This window comes from Oncorhynchus mykiss, chromosome 12 (assembly GCF_013265735.2).
Source record: "Oncorhynchus mykiss isolate Arlee chromosome 12, USDA_OmykA_1.1, whole genome shotgun sequence".
Lineage (NCBI taxonomy): Eukaryota > Metazoa > Chordata > Actinopteri > Salmoniformes > Salmonidae > Oncorhynchus > Oncorhynchus mykiss.
In genome coordinates this window covers 76,732,117-76,758,161 of record NC_048576.1, presented here as the reverse complement: position 1 = coordinate 76,758,161, position 26,045 = coordinate 76,732,117, and the positions used below count along the sequence as shown (strand labels likewise).

Sequence of the window (26,045 nt, the reverse complement as noted above, 5' to 3'; positions counted from 1 at the left end):
CATGCCCTTCTATACCAACTTCCTTGAAATGTAGCTAACATAAATGTTATATTATTATTTTTGGCAACAAAAAAGTGTATTGAATGTACAATATCCCCAGGGCTATTACAATATCTTATAGAACTCGGAACATGATTGGTTATTGTAAGTGTGTGTGTGATAGTGCAACGCCCCTAATAAAACGACCGATGACGTCTGGTTTCAAATGTAAAAAATTAAAACGCAGCACAGAGTTGCTAAACCCAGAGGCGCAACATCGCGAGAATTCCGAGAACGCTTGCGAAACAGACAATCGACCAGGCAGGGGTTTGTGGTTTAAATAGTCAATGAGAGAAGTGAAATCTAAAGGCACAATGTAGATTCGAGGCAATGTCTTAAGTAGTTGAACATGTTATTACTCCAACCTCGTGAAAGTGACAAACGGACACGTTTTCATTTTCGTCAAAAAAACAACTTTAAGGAGTGCATTTGATTTTGACGGCCTGCATATGCGCATTTCGGCGCGAGACGACCGTTCGAGCCTATGGCGTTTTCTAGCATGAGTTTCGCTAGCAACGTCGCCATGACATCGCCTACAAGTGTGATCGTGGATTTCTATTGGAGAAGCAGTTTTAGCCTTTCTTCATACTGTACTGGTTTTGACCGCAGTGTGTTGTGACTGGACAGAGAATATGACACCTGTTGGCCAGGCAGACACAGACAGTTGGCAGCAAGTAGGCCTTAATAGCAGTAGGCCTAAATCGTCTGGACCTATTAAAAGTAAGGACAGACGGGAACGTTAGCTCGCTAGCTAAAATGGCGCTAGCTAGATAGCTAATTTAACTATAACCTCTAAACATAGAGGGTAGTCTAGCTAAGTTAGCTAACTACCAGTAACAAGCGATCCATGGTCAGGTCACTAACGTTAGCTAGCTACAATAGCTAGTCTAGCTAGGCTAATAGTTAGCTAGCCACGTTCCACGTTAGTTAGCAAACACTAGCCAGCTCGAACTGATCGTTAATGTTAGTTATTAAAGGGAGAATCTGGGATTGGTACATCCATTTTTGTATCCATATTTTTAATTAGTGATACTATTAGATCACTATTTACTCTTGAAGAATATAACTCATACATTTATCATGAGCTTAACATTAGTTAAATTGCTTTACCACATTCAAACCCAAAATTGAATAAGCATATATATTATATTGTTTGTAAACAATGTACATTTAAACAAACTCTGTATAGCTTCAAAACATGGTTAACATTTGGATCTATTGGATGGTCAGCCCTGGCATCCATAGCTCCATCTTTGAATTTGAGACTGGTTACATTTCTTCAGTCCCATCTCTCAGCTGTTTACCAAAAATGTGTCTCATTAGCTAGTATTATTATAAGCCTATCCTGTTCTGTATAATTTTGTCGTTTTCTCCTTTCATTATAGAAGGTCGAACTTGCAAAATGGCTAGACATGACAAACTGTACACATGGATGCGGTATTTGATGTTGCTGCTTTGTGTGATACTTGTTGTAAGTAGCTAAATGTTGCCTAGCTGGCAAACAAAGCCCAGTTGAACTGTCTGTGTTTGAAATGCAAATAATGAACATTCTTCTATAATCGATAATGTAAACTGTTCTTGGCTAGCTATAGAAATATAGTCACCCTCTCATAAAACCGAGGTTTGTGAATGCATTGCAAAAGTCAAACACACAGAAGAAGACAGCAACTGCTGTTGTTGTCATTGTAATATTACCTATCCTGAGAAATCCATCTGGCAAAACATAGAAGAAAAAAAAACAGGCCAAAACAACTCAAATGCAATTTATTAGAAGATTATTTTTTTAAATGAAAGAACACCACCATCCTTCTCTCCCCTCCAGATAAGTGGCTTTGTGCTGCTGGGACTTGGCGCATGGATTAGATATGGAGCAGCTACGTTTGTGGATGTCCTGGGCCCCTACTCGTCTCAGCTCATCTACATCAGCTACATCTGTATTGGTATGGGCTCAGTGCTGTCTTTCACGGGTCTCATCGGCTGCTGTGGGGCTTGGAAAGAGAACCGCTTCTTTATCATGCTGGTGAGAGTCAACAGTTGTGCAGTCAATTTCAAGGCACCAGACAATAATTGTCTTACTGTGTTATACTACTGCAGAGTTGTAAATGTCCCACTCTTTTCACCCGGCAAGCTTCAATAAGAGGCAACATTTTCACTATCTCTGCATTTTTTGTACCCTGAACAGTTTTTCTTCATCGTGACAATGCTATTTGTTGCTGAAATCATTGGGACTATTTTTGTCTTGACGTACCGGAATCTGGTAAGAATAAATGAACATGCTGAAATCTGTATCATCAAGTAGGCGAACCTATATCGTAATTTAGAGCCCTGTAAATTATTGAATTATTTGTATGATATAGCCTAGCCAGGCTATGCCTTTCAATAAGCTGTGATGTCGATATGTGACAGGTTAGCTTAGTGGTACGTGATGCAAGCAAGAATTCCCTGATGACTGTCTATATGGGCCCAGCGGCAACAGACCCAATCTCAACAGCATGGAACACAGTCATGGTCAAGGTGAGAAGCTCTAATGGGGATAGGTCCAAATAGGCTTGGCTTTACTATTTGGTTCCTTTGATCACCAGAGCATTCCAGACAGTAGTTATTACAGCTAATGTCTTTGATGTCTTTATTGGTTTTTCATCTCTTAGTTCAAATGCTGTGGTTTTGAGAACTCGACTGTAGATTTCAAGGGCTCTGTGTTCAGTACAACCACGGGTTTGAACTACCCTAAGACTTGCTGCGTGAACAAGACCCTTGCAGACTGTGACGGTATCACCATCACTCCAAGTCTGATCCAACCACAGGTAACTCACTGCACTGTTGTATCAGTCTGTGCTCTAAGGCTGTAAAGCCTTAAGCCAAATGCCCCCTTTGTGTTTCCCCCAGAGCTGCTTTGGTAAGGTCATCACAGTGATCAGAGAGCAGAGTGTCATCCTGGGATCAGCAGCTGGCTGCATATGTATGATGGAGGTATGGTATGGGAGAATTTCAATTGGTTTTGCTTGACTCCTTGCGTCGTCTCCTCCACCCTCTCCTCACCTGATGAAAAGATGGCGCCGAAGAACATGGCTGACGTTTTACATTCTCCCAACCAATTGTGCTATTTTGTTAGTTGTTTTGTGTAACTTATTTTTTTTAACTTATTGTGTACATAATGTTGCTGCTGACCGAAAATAACTTCTGGACATCAGAACAGCGATTACTCACCACGGACTGGAAGAAACTTTTTCCTTTAACGAGCACAACAAGAAGGATATCCTGCTTTCACTGGAACAGGCCCAGATCCCCGCCTTTTGCGTGAAGAAAAGATGAAGGAAAAGGGGCCGCAGATCGGGCAGCCTTCTGAGAATCCGTAGGCGAGCGAGTAAACTCCCACTACCATCCGTTCTTGCGGATGGTAGTGCAATCATTGGAAAATAAAATTGATGACCTACGATTAAGATTATCCCACCAACGGGACATTAAAAACTGTAACATCTTATGTTTCACCAAGACGTGGCTGAATGACGATACGGACAATATAGAGCTAGCGGGATTTTCCATGCACCGGCAGAACAGAGACGCTACCTCTGGTAAGAGAAGGGGTGGGAGTGTGTCTTTGTCAATAACAGCTGGTGCGTGATGTCTAATATTAAAGAAGTCTCGAGGTATTGCTCGCTTGAGGTAGAGCACCTTACCTTATGATAAGCTGTAGACCACACTATCTACCAAGAAAGTTCTCATCTATATTATTCGTAGCCATCTATTTACCACCACAGAACGAAGCTGCCACTAAGACCACTCTCAACCAACTCTATAAGGCCATAAGCAAAGAAGAAAATGCTCACCCAGAAGCGGCGCTCCTAGTGGTCGGGGACTTTAATGCAGGCAAACTTAAATCAGTTTTACCACATTTTTACCAGCATGTCACATGTGCAACCAGAAAGAAAAAAAATCCAAGACCACCTTTATTCCACACACAGAGATGCATACAAAGCTCTCCCTCGCCCTCCATTTGACATATCTGACCATAATTCTATCTTCCTGATTCCTGCTTACAAGCGAAAACTAAAACAGGAAGTACCAGTGACTCGCTCAATACGGAAGTGGTCAGATGACACGGATGCTACACTACAGGACTGTTTTGCTAGCACAGATTGGAATATGTTCCGGGATTCATCCAATGGAATTGAATAGTACACCACTGTCGTGACGTTGTATTAATTAATGTGACGACTGCTGCTCGTCGAATGATTAAAAGTTTATAATTACCTGATTAAATGAATCGGGCAATTAACTCATTAACCTGGCACACCATGTTAAAGTTTGGTTATATTTCACAAATTAACTCAAAGAATATCAGAATATCGATTTTACAACAGTCGCTAATCAATCAATTTCCTCTACAGTCTCATTCTGAACGTCGCATAATCCGTGAATCTGCACAAACCCAAGTCTCACCAAATAAGTCCGTACCACACCAATTGAGTTGATTATTTATTTGCCAACAAGCTAAAATGATCATATAAGATACACAAACACACAGTCTAGGCTATTGATTAGAACTTAGTACGATAAAACAGGTCCCTAGCGGGCCAACACAATATGACACGTGTAACAGAATGGGGATTTCAAAAGGGAGAGAGAGTGCATGAGAGAAAAAAACCACACTTGGGTGCATTTGTCAGCTATGCTTATTTTAACCCTAACCTTGCCTCGAACTACCGCTCTTATGGTTCAGAATATAATGATGTAATTACGTGTTGAAGGTCTCAGATGGGTGTCGCTGCGTGGACCGGATTCCGACTTCTCTGATGACGGTCCATCTTCACTTACCGGGTGTAACTCTCTGTTTCTCCTCACAATGTCAAATTGCTCTGAAAAGTGGTTTTCGGAGGAGGGCTAATCAGCCGTGTGGATGGTTCCAGCATGGGAAGGTAAACAGTGTAGACACACAATTCATTGGAGAGTGGTGACCAGGTGGTCCTGCTTGAATTTACCCCGTTTAGATACAGCTACTCATCCATAATATAGGTTGTTAAAAGGTTCCTTTGTCTTCTTCAACCTTGTGTTGCGTTTTGGGTTTGCTGACCACTCAGACCTTGGCTGCAGCTCAGGGTCCCTTAGTCTAATATGTTAATTCTTAACTCATGTTTTATACCCTGGGGTCAGAAATGGCCGTTTCCGCCTTTAGGGCAATTCTCTTGCCGTACCAAGTTACAAGGCAAGGTCTGGATTTTACTCAGATCCAATTTAGACAACTAACTTCACATTTCATCTTTACAAAAACATTATCTTTGATCTGGACATTTTCCACACAACGTACAATATGCAAACAGTAAGCACATATTAGGAAAACTCTTAAAGTTACAATGTTTTTGTTATACCGTCGTCCCTTAACTTTTAATAACATAACAAAAACAACATTATTTTCATATTCCATCTATCATCATTACCACCATTGTGACTGACGAAACCTATTGTCCCAAAGTCCATTTATTGCATGTTCTGAGGCCGGTTCTCCATAGTGACAGGACAAAGGAATTTTGTCTACTGCCTTAAGATTTACAATGAGCGTGAGGTGTCATAAAACCCCCCCATCTCCATACCTCTCGATCTCTTCCCCTCTGGTGGGTGTGAGAGATCTCTCTGTAGGATTGTGGTCCACGGTAACCTGACCCGAGGAGGCCAGTCATGACACCACCTCAGTCAATGGCTTCATCAATAAGTGCATCGACGACGTTGTCCCCACAGTGACTGTACGTACATATCCCAACCAGAAGCCATGGATTACAGGCAACATCTGCATTGAGCTAAAGGCTAGAGCTGCCGCTTTCAAGGAGCAGGAGACTAATCCGGACACTTATAAGAAATCACGCTATGCCCTCAGACGAACCATCAAACAAGCAAAGCGTCAATATAGGATTAAGATTGAATCCTACTACACCGGCTCTGACGCTCGTCGGTTGTGGCAGGGCTTAAACTATTACGTCCTACAAAGGGAAACCCTGACGTGAGTTGCCCTGTGACGCAAGCCTAGCATACGAGCTAAATGCCTTTTATGTTCGCTTCGAGGCAAGCAACACTGAAGCATGCACGAGAGCACCAGCTGTTCTGGATGACTGTGTGATAACGCTCTCGGTAGCCGATGTGAACAAAACCTTTGAACAGGTCAACATTCACAAAGCCGCTGGGCCAGACGGATTACCAGGACGTGTACTCAAAGCATGTGCGGACCAACTGTCAAGTGTCTTCACTGACATTTTCAACCTCTCCCTGACCGAGTCTGTATTACCTACATGTTTTGATCAGACCACCATAGTCCCTGTGCGCAAGGAAGCAAAGGTAACCTGCCTAAATGATTACGGCCCCGTTGCACTCACGTCGGTAGCCATGAAATGCTTTGAAAGGCTGGCTGGTCACAGCATCCTCCTGGACACCCTAGACCCACTCCAATTCACATACCACCCCAACAGATCCACAGATGACCCTAACCCTAATGCTAAACCCTTCCCCCTCAGGAGACTGAAAAGATTTGGCATGGATCCCCAGATCCTCAAAAGGTTCTACAGCTGCACCATCAAGAGCATTCTTACCGGTTGCATCACCGCCTGGTATGGCAACTGCTCGGCAACTGTAAGGCGCTACAGAGGGTAGTGCGAACGGCCCAGTACATCACTGGGGCCAAGCTTCCTGCCATCCAGGACCTATATAATAGGTGGTGTCAGAGGAAAGCCCATAAAATTGTCAAGAGACTCCAGTCACTCTGCTGCAGCACGGCGAGCGGTACTGGAGCGCCAGGTCTAGGACCAAAAGGCTCCTCAATAGCTTCTACCCCCAAGCCATAAGACTGCTGAACAGCTAATAAAATAGCCACCGGACAATTTACATTGACCCCCCCTCCCTTTTGTACACTGCTGCTACTCGCTGTTTATTATCTATGCATAGTCACTTCACCCCCACCTACATGCACAATTTACCTCAACTAACCTGTACCCCCGCACACTGACTAGGTATCGGTGCCCCCTGTATATAGCCACGTTATTCTTATTGTGTTACTTTTTATTATTACTTTTTATTTTAGTCTACTTGGTAAATATTTTCTTAACTCTTCTTGAACTGCACTGTTGGTTAAGGGCTTGTAAGTAAGCATTTCACGGTAAAGTCTCCACTTGTTGTTTTCGGCGCATGTGACAAATAAAGATTGATTTGATTTTGATTTGACCTCTTTAAAACATTTCAAAAGTAATCGAGGAGAGGAAACGTGTAAAAAAAAAAAAAAAAAACTCTTTCTCCACTAGCTCGTCATCAGGCAGATGATGTTTACAGAGAAGGAATCGCAAAATACGTGTAAAGTGGTAAAAATACATTTGGATAAAAAGATTAGGAACGTAGAATTTTAAAATCTGTGCATGCTTTTCTCCTCTGAGTAAACAGCTGATTCAAAGGGGGATTGGCAGATTTCAAAACACTTCGCAGAGGATGCACTTCAGTATCCTTTGCCGAACAAAGTAATTGAGGAAGGGAGCAAACTCCTCTGTTTGCTTACTAACGAATTTCAACTGTCCTTAACCACTTATCGGTTTCCCGGGTCACGGAGGAGTTGAGGAGTGGACTTTTGCCTAATTGAGAATCTCCCTATGAGTTACACTGCTCCCTCAAGGTCTTCTGGAGAACTTTAACCTCTCTCAGACCCAAGGACCATTGCTAAAAAGAACTGCACTTTTTAAAGCATAGTAATGCTTTTTCTACAGTAGCTCACCATTAGGCCATAGAGTATTCTTAGTTTGAGAGCTATCTATTCTATAGCAATTGGTTGCTGAATAGATAATGTTGCTTGGCTTCAAGTCCTTGTTTTCCTGTCCGCTCCTCTTTGCAGTTATCCTCCATGATTCTTGCCATGGTTTTGTTTGTGAAGTTGGGGCTCATGAGGCATCCATGGTGAAGCCAAAGGGTCCATTCACACCTGGAGGACACCAACAACCCCCACAGGCAACAATAAAGTTCTGCTAAATGATAAAAGTTTGTGTGTTTTCCTTAGTTGAAATTGTATCTGTTATTTTGGTTATATAAAAAATGTAATATATTATTTTTAAAGCTATGTACTTTGTTTTCACTGGGAAGGGGAAACCTAGTCAGTTGTACAACTGAATTCATTCAACTGAAATGGGTCTTCTTCATTTAACTCAACCCCTCTGAATCAGAGAGGTGCGGGGGGCTGCCTTAATTGATGTCATCGGCACCCAGGGAGCAGAATGTTGGGGGTTAACTGCCTTGCTCAAGGGCAAAAATGAAGATTTTTACACTTTGCCAGCTCAGGGATTCGAACCAGTGACCTTTCAGTTACTGGCCCAATGCTCTTAACTGCTCGGCTACATGCTGCCCCAATGTTATGTTCAATTCCAACAGAATGTGTAATCTGCAATCGTCTCAGTTTAATTTTAGTGCTCACAAATATGACAACAGCACCCTCATGTGAAATTATTAATTAGTGAAGTGTAGAGAGAAGACATTTTTAAGGTGACTTGATATGCAATAGCTGCTTCTATTTAAACAAAATAGCTGATTGATGTAGATCTATTTTTTTTGCTTTGATTATGTTTTATTTATCTATGCATCTATTGCCACTATTGTTCAAAAGGTGTAGAATATGTCTTATTCAAAAAGTTACACTTGAAGGCCACATCTAAAATCCCTGTGTTTACAGGACTGTCTTTCCACATCACAAGGGATTTTGTGTATGACTTTGGCTTCCTCATGCTTAATCAATCTTTATTGGAAGGAGACCAACAACATGTACTAAACAGGCAAACATCACATTACAGTTAACAAAAACAGATTACCGACCATGTCGAATCCCACCGTACCTTCTCCGCTATGCAATCTGGTTTCAGAGCTGGTCATGGGTGCACCTCAGCCACGCTCAAGGTCCTAAACGACATCATAACCGCCATCGATAAGAGACAGCCGTATTATCGACCTGGCCAAGGCTTTCGACTCTGTCAAACACCACATTCTTATTGGCAGACTCGACAGTCTTGGTTTCTCAAATGATTGCCTCGCCTGGTTTACCAACTACTTCTCTGATAGAGTTCAGTTTGTCAAATCGGAGGGCCTGTTGTCCGGACTTCTGGCAGTCTCTATGGGGGTGCCACAGGGTTCAATCCTCGGGCAAACTCTCTTCTCTGTATACATCAATGATGTCGCTCTTGCTGCTGGTGATTCTCTGGTACACCTCTACGCAGACAACATTCTGTATATTTTTTTATTTTACCCCTTTTTCTCCCCAATTTCGTGGTATCCAATTGTTGTAGTAGCTACTATCTTGTCTCATTGCTACAACTCCCGTACGGGCTCGGGAGAGACGAAGGTTGAATGTCATGCGTCCTCCGATACACAACCCAACCAGCCGTACTGCTTCTTAACACAGCGCCCAGCCAACTCGGAACTCGGAGTACCACAGTGAGTCATAACCCCCATAAAACGGGGAAATTATTACAATTGTTTTTCCACATTTAATTTTTCCCATAGGGGATTTTAGAAACACTTCAAATAAGGGCTGTGTTTCGTGAAGGCTTACCCTGGCGTGACGTTTTGTAAATCTCTCTAGGACAAGGTAACTTTTATCAATAACCTCGCATGTATTTACCTCCCAAAAATGAAAAGCTAATAAACTGCTAATGTGGCTGTCATAAAGAACTACAAATGCCATGATGATCTGGACGAGAAGGTACGAATCTCTGGATTAACTATCTAAAGTTAGTTAAATGTAGTAATTCCTAAATTGGCTAAATTTCTTTTAATAGACAATTCTGTGAACTGTTGTGCAAGTTTTAAATTGACACAATAACTGTTAGTAAAGGTGTCAGCTACAGATGAAGTGCAGGAGTGTGCGGAGATTTGTAGTTTTGCAAGATGTCTACTTTGATGCTAATTAGCATTTTCGAATCTGAGTGTAAATAGAGCCGAATATATTGATAAAATTCACCTTGTGGTTTTATGGTACTATGACACCACTGTGGGGCTCTATATAACTTCAGTGAGAATGGAATTCATTTGAACTGGTGTTTACTTTTAGGGTTTTCCATCTCCAGTGAGTTATACAGTTTACAGAACAGTGTTAATATGTAAAGGGTCACATATAAGAGAGGCTTGGCATGTGACATTTTCCTGAGTCAAACAACACAAGTAATATATTCCCGAATTAATTACTTAATACAAATGTAGGCTGTTAGAAAACTGCAGTTTCTTATCCTATTATTTTGCCAAGCTATGCATAAAATGGGCCATGGCCATATTATAGACCAATGACTAATAAACGAAGAAATAGCCATGTTGACGTTGAGCCATTATGTATGTTCTTTGATTAAAGGTTATGGCAGGTTTGCAAAGTGTTCGTGGCATTGAGCCGGTTTTGTCTGGAAGGGATACAGCTTTTGTCAAAACATTTTCGTAGCAGTTTTAGGAGAACTTACGCAGCAGGTTAGGATAATTAGGTTAAGGTTACGAAAATGTTTAGGGTTAGCTAAAATGCAACAAATAAACAAAAAATATATACTTTTGACGTCCATTTGACAAAAGCAATATCCCTTCTAGACATTACCCATTGAGCCTGCGGATGTTGAAGGAGGAGTCGATTCAGTTCTCGTTTATTTTCCCACACCGCTTTCGAGCACTTGACGCTTCTCTGCTACTCTTCTTCTCAAGTTACAATCCCAACACGATTCCACAGCTCAATGCAACTTCTGTTCTTAACGCGGAATCAATCAACCCTCCACCCAGCTTGTTTTTAAGACAATTCGCTAGTTAATGTTTTTTCTCAAACCCTTCTGAGTAGGCTACTTTTCGACAGGTGTTTTGGGCAGAGTGCCCGGAAGAAAAATGTCAAATGGGAAAGATGCACCTGCGGCAGCGAAGTAAGTTTCAACGTCGTGAAAGCTTGGCCTACCGCACTGAACTTTTTAAACATTTATATATCTTGGTTGTTCGGTTTATATAGTTATTCAACGTCAATTTAATTAATGTAAATACGCAGCTCTGTTTTATATATTGTCAATACAAGTACTTACTGATCAAATAACTCAGTTACATTACTTTATTCGGAAGTTATTTTAAAGGTTATTTTCCTCTTTACATTGGTATTGTGTTGACATTGAGATGGACAGGGTCAGGATGGTAGTTTAACAATTAATATTTTGTGAGGGTTTATTTCATGTCTAATCAAATAATTCAATAAAAGACCAGTCAATGCTTGAATAGCTGAAGATATCTTATTTATTTTAGAATGACTCTCCTCCTTTCTAACTTATTCCTGTGAAGTGAAGTGTAGTTTTAGTTTAGTGCATGTTTATTTAATGTTTCCACGAATATCACGTTTTTTGTTGAACATATGTTTTATGTTGATGAGCTATTTGTGGAGGGAGAAATCCACTGTAGTGTTATCTTGAAGTCATACAAGAAGGCAGGTTTTCTTAGATCATCTTGCAGCTAATTTCTAAGAGTTCTGACTCTAAATAAATGCGTACATTTGATAATTTTTCACAGGACTAGATTGGCCGAAAGGATTTTCTTAAATTTTATTTTTACTGTGCGTCGGAGAGCTTCAGATCCATCCGTGCCAGGTTTTAATGTTATGTGTACAAGTACAAGGAAATGCCTTTCTTGCATGCTCTGAACCCAACAATGCAGTAATGAAGGTAAAAGACACTATGAGCGGTGTGTGCAGACTGCTGTGAACAGGTGGGTGCATGTGTATTGACACGGTTACAGGCTACTTACCTATGGGCCATAGAGCCCTTCCATTACCTATTTTCTTTCTCTCAGGAAGAGCGACGATACTAAAGCTGATTCTTACTGTCATGTAACCATTGTAGTGTGTGTGTGCGCGCAGCTCCTCACCGATGACCCTGCAGGTGTGCCTTGAGGAGTGTATGGAGGCCCTGGACCTCTTCCTCAACAACCACTTCAGTGAGAGCCTGGACAAACTGCGGCCACGGTAACAGTGCCACTCTCTCTGGACTAAAGTGGGCTTCAAACTCTCCATTGGCCAATTAGCATGTAGAGGGTGTCTTGAGGTATATTTGTGCAGCCTTTAGCCATTTGTTGTTGAGTGGTGTGTAACTTAGTGCAGCATCAGCGCTGTTGAGGTGTGATGTATTGTGGTGTAGTACAGTGAAGTGTCACACTTCCTTCTACCCATGGCATCAGGCCTCTTCACTTCTCCAGGATATGGAGTGTTTACTGAAGCTGACGCCCAGGGCTCAACGGGCAGAACGGAGGCCCTGGAAAATAAACACCATACTGCTGGAGTGAAATAGGAAAATAATCAGGTGTCTTGTTGGCTACTCTGTCTTTCCTCATTACTAATAGGGTAAAGCCAGTCTCTATATTGGAAGAAAGCCACATTTTTTTCTAAAGGAAATTAAAATGTTTGCTGGACGATAAATACTTGCTGTTTTCTGATTGTCAGTGAGGTGTGTATGATGATGATGTTGTGTGTTGCATTGAAGGGCGAAGGAGAGCATGTACCATGCTCTGATCTACGCCACTGTGCTGGAGATGCAGGCTATGATGACCTTCCAGCAGGATGACATTGTCAATGCAGGCAACACCATGAAGAGTGCCCAGGAGGTCTGCCAGAGGTGAGGATGCTACTATACATGGACACTCATCTTTAACACATTAGTTCATATTATAGACACAAGCAACACCCAGAAAAGGGAAATAGAGGGAAATCCTGGAATACTCTGACAGTTGGTCTGGCCTCTAACATTGAGGCCTAATATACCACTAGAGCTATTAGTCTCCTGTCCATCAGCCATAACCTGCAGGCAAATGAGAGCATTTACATGTCAACCAGGTCTCTTTGCGCCCCGGCTGGAATTTGCCTGTGTTTGCATGGCCAGAGCAGCTCTATTGATGGCCTACAGCAGTGGTATTCAACTCTTACCCTACGAGGTCAGGAGCCTGCTGGTTTTCTGTTCTACCTGAGAATGAATTGGCAGGTGTAAATCAGTCACTGGTTTTAGATGGGAACAATAAAAACAATCACTGAAATTGGCTTCGAAGTCCAGAGGTGAGTTTGAGGAGCCTACAGCACAGGTGTCAAACTCATTCCATGAAGAGCCGAGTGGCTGCTGGTTTTTGCTCCTCCCTTGTACTTGATTGATTAATTAAGGTCACTAATTAGTAAGGAACTCCCCACACCTGGATGTCTAGGGCTTAATTGAAAGCAAAAACCTACAGACACTACACCCTCCATGGAATGAATGACACCCCTGGCCTACAGTAAGCAAGGACACTTGAGATTGATGGAGATGGCTGAAAGGCTGTTGTGTGTTATTATAATGTTCCACATTAATGCCCATGTGATTAACATGAGAAACATGCATTGCTCAATGAGATGTCATCTTTTTTAGTCTTACACTCATAGATGGTCTCATTTCTTCTTAGGTTTCGACGAAAGACCCCTAGTAATATCAGTAAATCACCTGGAGAGCATCTAACTGAAGGTAAGAGCGCTTTTATAATTGGGCATCTCAGCCTATTATTATGGCAGGTTTCAAATAGCCACTGACCGGGTGTGTGTGTGGGGGTTTGCAGAGCAGCTCCAAGCTCTCCATGCTGATGCGTGTTATGCTGAATGCTTGCTCCAAAGGGCTGCTCTCACCTTCCTACAGGTAAGACGGGTCCTCCTGTCCTCCACTCTAAATCTTACTGATCCTGGTTAATGACACTGCTGATGTTTCGTTTAGCAATTATGCACAGGTAACTGCCAAAATAACGAAACACTTGAGTAAATGAGGGATACAAAGTATATTGACAGCAGGTGCTTCCACACAGGTGTGGTTTTCTGAGTCAATTAAGCAATTAACATCCCATCATGCTTAGGATAATGTATAAAAAGGCCTTGTTGCCCATTAGAAGAAGAGATCACTTATTTTGAAAAAGGGGTCTCAAGGGAGCATAAAGGCTTTAAAGTGGGTGCATGTGTATGTCTGTCTCTCAATCATCAGATCTCAACCCCATGTAACCCTTATTGGAGATTCTGGAGCGGCGCTTGAGACAGCGTTTTCCACCACCATCAACAAAACAAAAAATTATGTGATTTTTCGTGGAAGAATGGTGTTTCATACCTCCAATAGAGTTCCAGACACTTGTAGAATCTATACCAAGATGCATTGAAGCTGTTCTGGTGGCCCTATTAAGACACTTTATGCTGGTGTTTCCTTTGTTTTGGCCGTTACCTGTATGTATGATAACTGTATCCAACTGATTAGATGGTGGTCGATGGAACGCATTCTAGTTGTTTGCCTTCCTGCTTCTTGGTGTTTTGAGTGTGTGCATAGTTTTTAAAGAGGTTTCCCCTGTCCTCTCATTCATTTGTGAATACAGTACATTACTGTCTCACCAGTTGACACCTTTTGTTAAAATGTTTTATTTTCCCTCTTCCTTAAGGATGAGAACATGGTGAGTTTTATCAAAGGAGGAATCAAAGTACGCAACAGTTACCTGATTTACAAGTAAGTTTGCAGGAGAAAGGGCAGAAATGGTTCTCACATTAAACAGGCTCACACAGTGTGATTGTGAATCAACAGCTGGAGTCAATAATTATGTTTACCAAATTATGCACTGCTATTACAATAAGACTGTGCTCAGTTGTTGAAACAATCATGGTAATTTTCACCGGTAAGTGTGTCGTTAGTCATTTAGATGTGTTTTTATTGCTTAATAATCAGGCATTATTACAGCCTATAATAATATGATGTATAATCATGTTAGACTATGAATGACATAATTGCCTTTTTATGATACAGGGAGCTGCACACCTTCATACAGTCAAACAGCTCTCTCCAAGGACCCAACCACATTCACTTAGAGGGAGGGGTGTCTTTTGGGATCGGAGCATTCAACTTGGTTTGTCCCACCATCATCCCCGTATTCCATTAATGGTCTATTTGGTAGATCATTGCGTGTTTTAGCACACGTCAGTCAGACCTTATGCTGTATCACAGGATTCTGTACTGTCTTCCAGACTCTTTCCATGTTTCCACCTCGGTTACTCAAAGTTTTAGAGTTTGCTGGCTTCTCTGGAGACAAGGTATAGTTGCTCATTCTAACTCATGTCTAGAAAGTGACTGGTTTACAGCAGGGCTGCCCAACCCTGTTTCTGGAGAGCTAGCCTGCTGTAGTTAATTAACATGATTCACCTTAACAAGCAGGTCATTATTATAGTCCGGTTTGCTAGATGCTCTACATGACAGCAGCTCTAAAGGAACAGCGTTGGGCAGCCCTGCTTTACAGGTTGTCTCAGTCTGCCCCGTCTCACTATATATTGTATGTTTGTGTGCAGGAGTATGGTCTGTCCCAGCTGAATGATGGGGCCACTACAAACAATCTGCGCTCCATGCTGTGTGCCTTGCTGTTGCTCTGTTACTACACCTTCCTCACCTTCATACTCGGTATTCTACTCTTCACAACCAGGAAGTGAATGGAGATCACAAATTACTTGGCTGTTTGGAAATGACACAATTACATATAACATACACGCATGTGTGAAAGAGCGAGAGATAAAGAACGAGAGGGTAGACTGTGAGTTTCTGGTTTTGTCCATACACAGCATCTTATTCAGTTCTTTATCACTCTACAGGGACCGGTGAGGGGGACGTGGCTGATGCTGAGAAGCTGCTGAAGCCTTTCCGGCTCCGCTACCCACAGGTGAGTGACACTCCTCCCCAGGCTCTCACCCAGCCCAAAGCAAACTCAACTCTGTATGGAACACAATGTGTACCGATACCAGCAGACTTCTGGGCAAACACAATCTAAAGTAATAGGTTTACAATGTGGGCGTAATGTGGGTAAGTAATGCACTGACCATGCGTAGGCCATTTAGTCAGAGGAGGTGCTTATGCTTGAGCTACCATTGTGTAAGTGTGTCATTTTACAAGTGCTAGTCACCGACAAATTATTATGTTATCAGAGAATGTTTACATTTCTCTCCACTTCCCTTCAGGGGGCCATATTTCTCTTCTTTGCAGGCAGGGCTGAGGCAATCAAGGGGAACATTGATGAGGTGAGCCTCAAACTACATGTCTATGCTATTTTTGTTATCTGTCTGTTTTTCCAGTCATATTTAGCAGTGGTGTTTGTATTGATAGGCCTAGAATGAGATCAGTGTGTGCCTGTGGTTTGCTGGTGGGGGGTACTGTAATGACGATATGTCACCAGGCGGTGGTGCTGTTTGAGGATGGCTGCAAAGCTCAGCAGCAGTGGAAGCAGTTCCACCACATGTGCTACTGGGAGCTGATGTGGTGCTTCACCTACAAGTGCGTGTGGAGGATGGCCTACTTCTACGCTGACCTACTGAGCAATGAGAGCCGCTGGTCCAAGGCAAGAGAGTGTGCTGTAGTGTTGAGTACAGCCTAGAACCCAATTTAAGAAGAAAAACACTTGTGCAGACACTCTTAATTGAACCCAGGCAATGGTTTTGACCTGCCCACCAACTATGGCTTTTAAAGCCAATGATGCATTTTTATCCCCACAACAGACTTGACATTATTAAACTCTGCTTACTGTATGGCTGGGTCCTGACTACGGCTCATCTTTCCTTCAGGCCATGTATGTGTACATGAAGGCTGCTTACCTGAGCATGCTTGCTCCGGGGGAGGCTAGGCCTTTTGGGGAAGATGAGGTGGAGCTCTTCAGGTAAACACATGTTCATCACAACAAAAACATATAACTTGAAGTTCCCCAGTCCCATTTCATTTTGACCACCCCTCTTTCCTGGCCCCTTCTCTTTTTCTGTCTTTGCCCGCTCTCTTAGACAGGTGTCCACCTTCAAGCAAAAGATAGCAGGGAAGTCTCCACCCACAGAGAAGTTTGCCATTCGCAAGGCTAGACGTTACAAAGCTAGCTGCCCAGTGAGGCTCCCAGTACCTGTGCTGGTGAGACCCCACAAACACGCATGCGCAAAGCTGCATAAAGACATGCACAAATCTGTTGCTAAAATGGTGAGGGTCACTTGTATTTGTGTGGTTCTGACAGTATTCTCTCTTGCTACACTTCTGTAGGAGATGATGTACATGTGGAACGGCTTTTCCATGATCAGCAAGCGGCCAGAGCTGACCGAGGGCATGCTGCAGACACTGGTGGAGGCAGAGCGCATCCTACTGGAATCTCCCGGTACTGCAACATGTCTGGGGCTAACCAGTTTCAGGCAGTCAGACTGAACTGGGCCAAACCAGCCTGCTTGTCTACGCTGGTCATGAAGCAATAACCACTGTTATAATATCACCAAAATTGAATGGATAAAGACTGAATCTACACACATTCTGCTTGAGCCTGTGTTGATGAGTAATTTTGAATGCATGGTTTTATCATCTGTGTTTTGTTTTGGAAGTGAATGAGTATTCAATGGATGACCGCTGTGTGATCCACCTACTGAAGGGGCTGTGTCTGAAGAACCAGGGACACATTCGGGCTGCAGAGGAATGCTTCAACAAGGTGTACAACAGGTGACGTTGGGAGTCTTTTAGTCCGGGTATCTTTCATTTATACACACCTGGAATCTGTGTGTTACATAACAAAATGGTAAATGCATGCCGAAGCATACGTATTATGTTTGCTGAGAGGTTCTAAAATTAATTTATTGGTTTATTCGGATCGCCATTATTCTTCCTTAGGTCCAGAGTGTCACTTTTAACAAGCTCATCCATGCCAAAAGGAAATATTTTCAGTATTTAATCAATGTGTTCTTTGTTTTGATTAAACCACAATGTTTTATGATAGACCTCATAGCAGTGAAATGCACTCTGAATAATGTCTAGAGATGTTTTTTTTTTAGAACAGTCAGTGATATTTAAACATGCTCTTTGTAAATGACTAAGAGGTTGTTAATATGCCGTCTGTTCTCTAACCTCCAGTGAGAAGAAGATCAAGTTTGACCATTACCTGGTGCCCAACGCTCTGCTGGAGCTCAGTGTGGTCTACATAGACACGGGCCGCAAGGAGGAGGCCATCAAACTACTGGTGAAAGCCAAGTGAGTCATCTCTTACTGGTTGTTCCAGTACAGCCTGCAAGCTGTTGTAGGATCTAGCAGGCTTAAATTCCAGCTTGACATGAAAAAAACTTATTTAACTAATGAAGATTCTGTTGATTGGTTAGTTGAAAAGAATGGCACTGGAGGAGATGGATGCTGTTTTATGGGCTCCTAACCAATTATTTAACTTATTTTGACCCGAAAAGAGCTTCTGGATATCAGAACAGCGATTACTCACCTCGAACTAGACAGATTTTTTTCTTTAACGAGTATTCCAGATACCCAACCAGGCCCAAATCCCTGTCATTCGCGCAAAGAGAAGATGCAGATACAGGGGATGCCTCTACCATCTGTCCTATTGGCCAACATGCAATCATAGCAGAATAAACTGGATGAGCTCCGTTCAAGACTATCCTACCAAAGGGCCATAAACTGTAATATCTTGTGTTTCAGTCGTGGCTGAACTACGACATGGATAATATACAGTTGGCTGGTTTTTCGTGCACTGGCAAGACGGAACAGCTGCCTCCGGTAAGACAAGGGGTGCCAGTCTGTGTCTATTTGTCAATAACCACTGGTACACAAAATCAAATAAAGGAAGTCTCTATAAAAATGCTCGTATCATGATAAGCTGTAGACCACACTATTTACCAAGAGTTTTCATCTGTATTTTTCGTAGCTGTCTATTTACCACCACAAACCGATGCTGGTACTACGATCTCACTCAACAAGCTGTATAAAGCCATAAGCAAACAAGAAAATGCTCATCCAGAGGCGGCGCTCCTAGTGACCGGGGACTTTAGTGTAGGGAAACTTAAATCCGCTTTACCTAATATTTCTACCAGCATTTTACATGTGCCACGAGAAAAGAAATAACCATGCCATCATTACTCCACACACAGAGATGTGTACAAAGCTCTCCCTCGCCCTCAATTTGGCAAATCTGACCATAAATCTATCTTCCTGATTACAAGCAAAAACTAAAGCAGGAAGTACCAGTAACTCGCTCAATACAGAAGTGGTCAGATGCTAAGCTACAGGACTGTTTCGCTAGCACAGACTTGAATATGTTCTGGGATTCTTTCGATGGCATGGAGTACATCACATCAGTCATTGGCTTCATCAATAAGGGCATCGATGAAGTCGTCTCCACAGTGACCGTACGTACATACCGCAACCAGAAGCCATGGATTACAGGCAACATCCACACTGAGCGGAGCTTTCAAGGAGCGTGACTCTAACCCGGACCCTTATAACAAATCCCGCCAGCTTTGAAAGGCTGGTCATGGCTCGCCTCAACACTATCATCCCAGAAACCCTAGACTGACTCCAATTTGCATGCCGCCCCAACAGATCCACAGATGACACAATCTCTATTGCACTCAACACTTCCCTTTCCCACCTGGACAAAAGGAACACCTACTTGAGAATGCTGTTCATGGACTACAGCTCAGTGTTCAACACCATAGTGCCCTCAAAGCTCATCACTAAGCTAAGGACCCGGGGAATAGACACTTCCATCTGCAACTGGATCATGGACTTCCTGACGGGCCTCCCTCAGGTCGTAAGGGTAGCCAACAACACATCTGCCATGCTGATCCTCAACACTGGGGCCCGCAGGGGTGCGTGCTCAGTCCCCTCCTATACTCCCTGTTCACCCACGACTGCGTGGCCAAGCATGACTCCAACACCATTACGTTTTCACACAACGGTGGTAGGCCTGATCACCCACAATGATGAGACAGCCTATAGGAAGGAGGTCAGAGACCTGGAAGTGTGGTGCCAGGAAAACCTCTCAACGTAATCAAGACAAAGGAGATGATTGTAGACTACAGGGAAAGGGCCGAGCACACCCCCATTCTCATTGACGGGGCTGTAGTGGAGCAGGTTGAGCTTCAAGTGCCTTGGTGTCCACATCCCCAACAAACTATCATGGTCCAAACACACCAAGCCGGTTGTGACAAGGGAACGACAATGCCTATTCCCCCTCAGGAGACTGAAAAGATTTGGCATGTGTCCTCAGATCGTCAAAGTTCTACAGCTGCACCATCGAGAGCATCCTGACTGGTTGCATCACCGCGTGGTATGGCAACTGCTCTGCTTCCGACCGCAAGGCACTAGACTAGAGGGTAATGCGTACGGCCCAATACATCACTGGGGCCAACTTCCTGCCATCCAGGACCTCTATAATAGGCAGTGTCAGAGGAAGGCCCTAAAAATGGCCAAATACTCCAGCCACCCTAGTCATAAACTGTTCCCTCTGCTACTGTACGGCAAGTGGTACCGGAGCGCCAAGTCTAGGTCCAAAAGTCTTCTGAACTGCTTCTACCCCCAAGCCATAAGACTGCTGAACAGCAAGTAAAATGGCTACCCAGACTATTTGCATGGACTATTTGCTACTCACTGTTTATTATCTATGCATAGTCACTTTACCCCTACCTACAGTTGAAGTCGGAAGTTTACATACACCTTAGCCAAATACATTGAAACTCAGTTTTTCACAATTCCTGACATTTAATCCTAGTAAAAATTCCATGTTTTAGGTCAGTTAGGATCACCACTTTATTTTAAGAATGTGAAATGTCAGAATAGTGATTTATTTAAGCTTTTATTTCTTCACATTCCCAGTGGGTCAGAAGTTTACATACAGTCAATTAGTATTTGGTAGCATTGCCTTAATCAATTTAAACTTGGGTCAAATGTTTTGGGTAGTCTTCCACAAGCTTCCCACAATAAATTGGGTGAATTTTGACCCATTCCTCCCGACAGAGCTGGTGTAACTGAGTCAGGGTTGTAAGGCCTCCTTGCTTGCACACGCTTTTTCAGTTCCGCCCACAAATTTTCTATAGGATTGAGGTCAGGGCATTGTGATGGTCACTCCAATACCTTGACTTTGTTGTCCTTAAGCCATTTTTCCAGAACTTTGTAAGTGTGCTTGGGGTCATTGTCCATTTGGAAGACCCATTTGCGACCAAGTTTTAACTTTCTGACTGATGTCTTGATGTTGCTTTAATATATCTACATCATTTTCCCTGCCTCATGGTGCCATCTATTTTGTGAAGTGCACCAGTCCATCCTGCAGCAAAGCACCCCCACAGCATGATGCTGCCACCCCTGTGCTTCCCACTTGTGATGGTGTTCTTCGGCTTGCAAGCCTCCCCCTTTTTCCTCCTAACATAACGATGGTCATTATGGCCAAACAGTTCTATTTTTCTTTTGTCAGACCAGAGGACATTTCTCCAAATGTATGATCTTTGTCCCCATGTGCAGCTGCAAACTGTAGTTTGGCTTTTTAATGGCGGTTTTGGAGCAGTGGCTTCTTCCTTGCAGAGCGGCCTTTCAGGTATGTCGATATAGGATTCGTTTTACTGTGGATATAGATACTTTTGTACCTGTTTCCTCCAGCATCTTCACAAGGTCCTTTGCTGTTGTTCTGGGATTGATTTGCACTTTTCGCACCAAAGTACGTTCTTCTCTAGGAGACAGAACGCGTCTCCTTCCTGAGCGGTATGATGGCTGCGTGGTTCCCATGGTGTTTATACTTGCATACTATTGTTTGTACAGATGAACTTGGTACCTTCAGGCATTTGGAAATTGCTCCCAAGGATGAACCAGACTTGTGGAGGTCTACCATTTTTTTTTCTGAAGTCTTGGCTAATTTCTTTTGATGTTTTCATGATGTCAAGCAAAGAGGCACTGAGTTTGAAGGTAGGTCTTGAAATACATCCACAGGTACACCTCCATTTGACTCAAATTATGTAAATTAGCCTTTCAGAAGCTTCTAAATCCATAACATAATTTCTTGAATTTTCCAAGCTGTTTAAAGGCACAGTCAACTGTGTATGTAAACTTCTGACCCACTGGAATTGTGATACAGTAAAATAATCTGTCTGTAAACAATTGTTGGAAAAATTACTTGTGTCATGCACAAAGTAGATGTCCTAACCGACTTGCCAAAACTATAGTTTGTTAACAAGAACTTAGGTTGGAGTCATTAAAACCAGTTATGTGAACTTCTAACTTCAATTGTACATGTACCTATTACCTCAACTAACTTGTACCGCCGCACATTGACTTGGTACCGGTACCCCCTTTATATAGCCTCGTTATTTTGTTGCTCATATTTTTTACTTTAATTTATTTAGTAAATATTTTCTTATTCAACAACGAAGTTACCAGAAATAAGAGTTACGTGCTTGTAAGTAAGCATTTAATGTTGTCTACCTACACCTGTTGTATTCGGCGCATGTGACAAATAAAATTGTATTTGAATTGGTTGCATTGAGGCCAGACTGGAACAAAATCCTGCACACTATTTTGTTCTACAGGACCAGGGTTGGTGACTGCTGCAAGGTAGTTAGCTCCAAAAATATTAGGACAGTGACTTTCTATTTTGGCTCTGTACTCCAGCACTTTGGATTTTACATTATACAATGACTGAGGATTTGATACAGGTTAAAGTACAAAGTGCTGGAGCGCCAAGACATGTCACTGTCCCAATGCTTTTGGGAAATGTTGTTACTATGTCTTACTCATGATTCCTATCCACTTTGTTCTGTTCCCTCAGAACTAACTACAAGGAGTACTCCATGGAGTCACGCACCCAGTTCAGGATCCATGCTGCTCTCTCCAAACTCAAGGCTGACACTAGTGACCAAGATGAAATCACACCACTGTAGTATAACAGGTGTCATTGTGCTGAGCAAGCACTGGACTTGCTTCCCCTGCCATCTGTATATGCTCCAGGAAGACTTGCTCTCTTTTTCATCCTCAGCCACTTTGATCACTGCCTCCCAAATGTTACTTGCTTTGTGGTGAAAGTCTCCGTCCATCATGGATGGTGGTCTCTCCCTGATTAAAACACTTGAGTTTTGAATGGGAGTTGGTAGAAGTTGCCTCTACCTGCTGGTTCTAGATCAGAGGCATTTTATCCACCTACTGGGTGATGAACACCTGTGGTTAGGTTCAGATTCTATCTTCAGTGTTTCAATGTGTGGTACTTACATCACTGTACTGGTTACCCATAACAGTAGTTGGGAGGCAGTTGCTCAAAACAATTTGAATACAGTATATCCACTTTTTTTGTGGGGGAAAACATGTTGAAATGAACTTAACAATGTAAGTAATGTTTGGATATGTGAGGTATAGTTTTGCTTTTAACTTCTCCAAAAGTGGTTGAGTATTACTGTAAGCATTTTGACAAAAGCATCCCTTTGGTGATAACTGAATAAGACAGACAAATGACATTGCTTTGATCCCTGAGTTATTTTAACAAATGTATTAACATTTATGTAGAAGGACCTTTAATAATCAATAGGTCATGCTACATTTGTTTTATGTAGTTGTCCCTGCTGCAATGTACAGAGGAAAGTAGAGTCAGTTGAATTAAGTTTAACCTCTGATAGTGTAAACATTATTTTAAGTAATGAATGTCAATCAAGACCTTGTACAAAGAAAGGTGTGGTTAAACCATTTGAAAAACATGATTAAATATGTCCATTTGCTAGAAGCCCTCATTGTTTTATATTTTACTGGAACGTATCTGAAAGAGTGTAACCCATCCTTGTCCAGATTGCCCTATAAATAACACACTGATTAAGAGGTGACTTTACAGATAAAGATGTATGACTGGTACCTACACGGAGTGTACAAAACATTATGGACACCTGCTCTTTGCCTGACAGACTGACTGCGCTATGATCCCTTATTTATGAAGGGGAGGAGACGGGTTGAAGGATTTTTAAGCCTCGAGACAATTGAGACATGGTTTGTGTATGTGTACCATTCAGAGGGTGAATGGGCAAGACACAATATTTAAGTGTCTTTGAACAGGGTATGGTACTGGCTGCCAGGCACACCAGTTTGTCAAACTGCAACGCTGCTGGATTTTTCACATTTAGGTTTCCTGTGTGTATCAAGAATTGGTCCACCACCTAAAAGACATCCAGCCAAATTGACACAACTGTGGGAAGCATTGGAGTTAACATTGGCCATCAACCCTGTGGAACGCGTTAGACACCTTGTAGAGTCCATGCCCTGACAAATTGAGGCTGTTCTGAAGGCTAAAGGAGGTGTAACTCAGATATTAGGAAGGTGTTCTTAATGTTTTGTATACTGTGTATAAACTTACCTGCTACTTCCTTGATGAACTTAATCAGTGGATCATGACATCTCATCCAGTGTCAATCATGGGGCAGCAGGTAGCCTAGTGGTTAGAGCGTTGGGGCAGTAACTGAAAGGTTGCTGGATTGAATCCCCAAGCTGACAAGGTAAAAATCTGTCGTTCAGCCCCTGAACAAGGCACTGTTCTCCAGTAGGTTGTCATTGTAAATAAGAATTTGTTCTTAACTGACTTGCCTAGTTAAAGGTTACATACACGGTCTGCACAACAGTGTGCACTATGTAAGGCCAGGGGATAAATATTTTACATTGAAATTAATTTTGTGAAGTCAGCATACAAATACACAAAACCTATAATACATACATGATCTAATTGTAGGGTGTACACCTAAACTCTTGGGGCCAGTATCCCAGACACAGATGAAGCATAGTCCTGGACTAAAAATATATTTTCTAATGGAGATTCTCTATTGAACATGCTTAACCCAGGACTAGGCTTCATCTGTGTCCGGGAAACTGACACCTTATGGTTGCAATGATATTCAGGTATTTTTAACATATTGAGTCAGACTGAGGGTATTGAGACCATGACCAGACCAAGCCTACATTTACTTGGTCTCAGACCAACCCTCAAGATCAAGACTAAATTTCTGGTGTACACTATATACAGCCTGCTGATTTCATATGGTTCTGGATGGTGGTTTGCTAACCCCATGCCTAGCCTCATCCCTCTAACTATAACCTAACTTTAACCAATTAAAATCCCTGTGTCTTTGGATCTGACTGTTTTATGTTAATCATATCTCATACACTGAACAAAAATATAAATGCATCATGTAAAGTGTTGGTCCCATGTTTCATGAGCCAAAATCAAAGATACACCTTTTCCATATGCACAAAGAGCTTCTTGTGCATTTTGTTTTTACATACCTGTTAGTGAGCCTTTCTCCTTTACCAAGCTAATCCATCCATCTGACAGGTGTGGCATATCAGAAGCTGATTAAACAGCATGATCATTACACAGGTGCACCTTGTGCTGGGGGCAATAAAAGGCCACTCTAAAATGTGCAGTTTTGTCTCACAATGCAATGCCACTATGTCTCAAGTTTTGAGGGAGAGTACAATTGGCATGCTGCCTGCAGGAACATCCACCAGAGCTGTTGTCAGATAATTGAATGTTAATTTCTCTACCATAAGCTGCCTCCGACGTTGCTTTAGAGAATTTGGCAGTATGTCCAACCGGTCTCACAATCCCAGACCACATCTGTGAACTGCCCGGATGGCTGGTTCAGCCATCAGAAACGGTATCCTCTTTGTGAACTCTCTGGAGTGGCACCAAGCAGTTTCACTGCAACAACTTGCAAGGAACCCTGACCTCTGCTCAGAACTCCACAGAGTATAGCGTTTTGCAGCAGTTAACAAGGCACAACAACCCCCCTCCTTACTCCTGGCATGCTACCTCCAGGGTTAGTGGATGTGGACTAACCATGCAGCATACTTCTACAACTGGTACACACAGAATAATGTGGCCCACCACCCCTGTATCTATAGGTGATCCACAGAGGACGGCTGGTCAAATGCCAAATGTGACATACAGCTTCCCTTAATCTGTGTGAAGACAGACTGTTAGTCAAGATTGTGATTCTTTGTTTTTCCTTCTGAGTCTCTGGATAAGAAAAGTCTTCCAAACAGCTAAATGTGGTGTGATGTGGATTTTGCCTTTTTAATATATTGTGTAATTGTTTTCCAATAATAAACATGTTTATATCACATGAAAAATCATTCTTCCTATACTAGCTACTACTCTATAGCTCAGTAAAAAAATACTCCTGAGTGTCAGCAAAGTATGATGAGACATTAGACCTAGTT

General features: G+C 42.4%; 2 protein-coding genes across 4 annotated transcripts; both read left to right on the top strand.

The window, feature by feature from the left end:
• Positions 1–234: 234 nt before the first annotated feature.
• LOC110538311 (tetraspanin-16) lies at positions 235–8,898 on the top strand. Its single transcript, XM_021625043.2, has 8 exons — positions 235–759; positions 1,425–1,510; positions 1,862–2,059; positions 2,222–2,296; positions 2,446–2,553; positions 2,688–2,843; positions 2,926–3,009; positions 7,898–8,898. The coding sequence occupies exons 1-8, from the start codon at positions 672–674 to the stop codon at positions 7,961–7,963; spliced, it is 861 nt and encodes a 286-aa protein (XP_021480718.1). The 5' UTR covers positions 235–671; the 3' UTR covers positions 7,964–8,898.
• Positions 8,899–10,422: 1,524 nt separating this feature from the next.
• Positions 10,423–23,565, top strand: LOC110538312 (tetratricopeptide repeat protein 39A). Of its 3 annotated transcripts, XR_005035142.1 has the most exons (19): positions 10,423–10,934; positions 11,909–12,013; positions 12,528–12,659; positions 13,471–13,529; positions 13,621–13,697; positions 14,476–14,540; positions 14,835–14,934; positions 15,053–15,118; positions 15,371–15,479; positions 15,668–15,735; positions 16,031–16,090; positions 16,246–16,407; positions 16,631–16,722; positions 16,841–16,961; positions 17,088–17,199; positions 17,417–17,531; positions 17,940–18,056; positions 18,510–18,587; positions 22,624–23,565. XR_005035142.1 is itself a non-coding variant. In XM_036938525.1 (18 exons), exons 2-18 carry the CDS (start codon positions 11,919–11,921, stop codon positions 22,733–22,735), a joined length of 1,662 nt encoding a protein of 553 aa, XP_036794420.1. In that variant the 5' UTR covers positions 10,514–10,934; positions 11,892–11,918; the 3' UTR covers positions 22,736–23,565. The 3 variants fall into 3 exon arrangements, 2 of the variants coding, with proteins under 2 accessions (XP_036794420.1, XP_021480719.2); XM_036938525.1 differs by lacking the exon at positions 18,510–18,587 and having other exon boundaries at positions 10,514–10,934; positions 11,892–12,013; XM_021625044.2 differs by lacking the exon at positions 18,510–18,587 and having other exon boundaries at positions 10,517–10,934.
• The last annotated feature ends 2,480 nt before the right edge of the window (positions 23,566–26,045 follow it).

Coding starts and splice junctions, on each gene's coding strand:
- LOC110538312 (XM_021625044.2), top strand. CDS start 10,900: ATGTCAAATGGGAAAGATGCACCTGCGGCAGCGAA. Junction 12,014..12,527: donor CTGGACAAACTGCGGCCACG/GTAACAGTGCCA, acceptor GTTGCATTGAAG/GGCGAAGGAGAGCATGTACC. Junction 16,091..16,245: donor TCAAGGGGAACATTGATGAG/GTGAGCCTCAAA, acceptor ATATGTCACCAG/GCGGTGGTGCTGTTTGAGGA.
- LOC110538311 (XM_021625043.2), top strand. CDS start 672: ATGACACCTGTTGGCCAGGCAGACACAGACAGTTGGCAGCAAGTAGGC. Junction 1,511..1,861: donor TGCTTTGTGTGATACTTGTT/GTAAGTAGCTAA, acceptor TCTCCCCTCCAG/ATAAGTGGCTTTGTGCTGCT. Junction 2,297..2,445: donor TCTTGACGTACCGGAATCTG/GTAAGAATAAAT, acceptor GATATGTGACAG/GTTAGCTTAGTGGTACGTGA.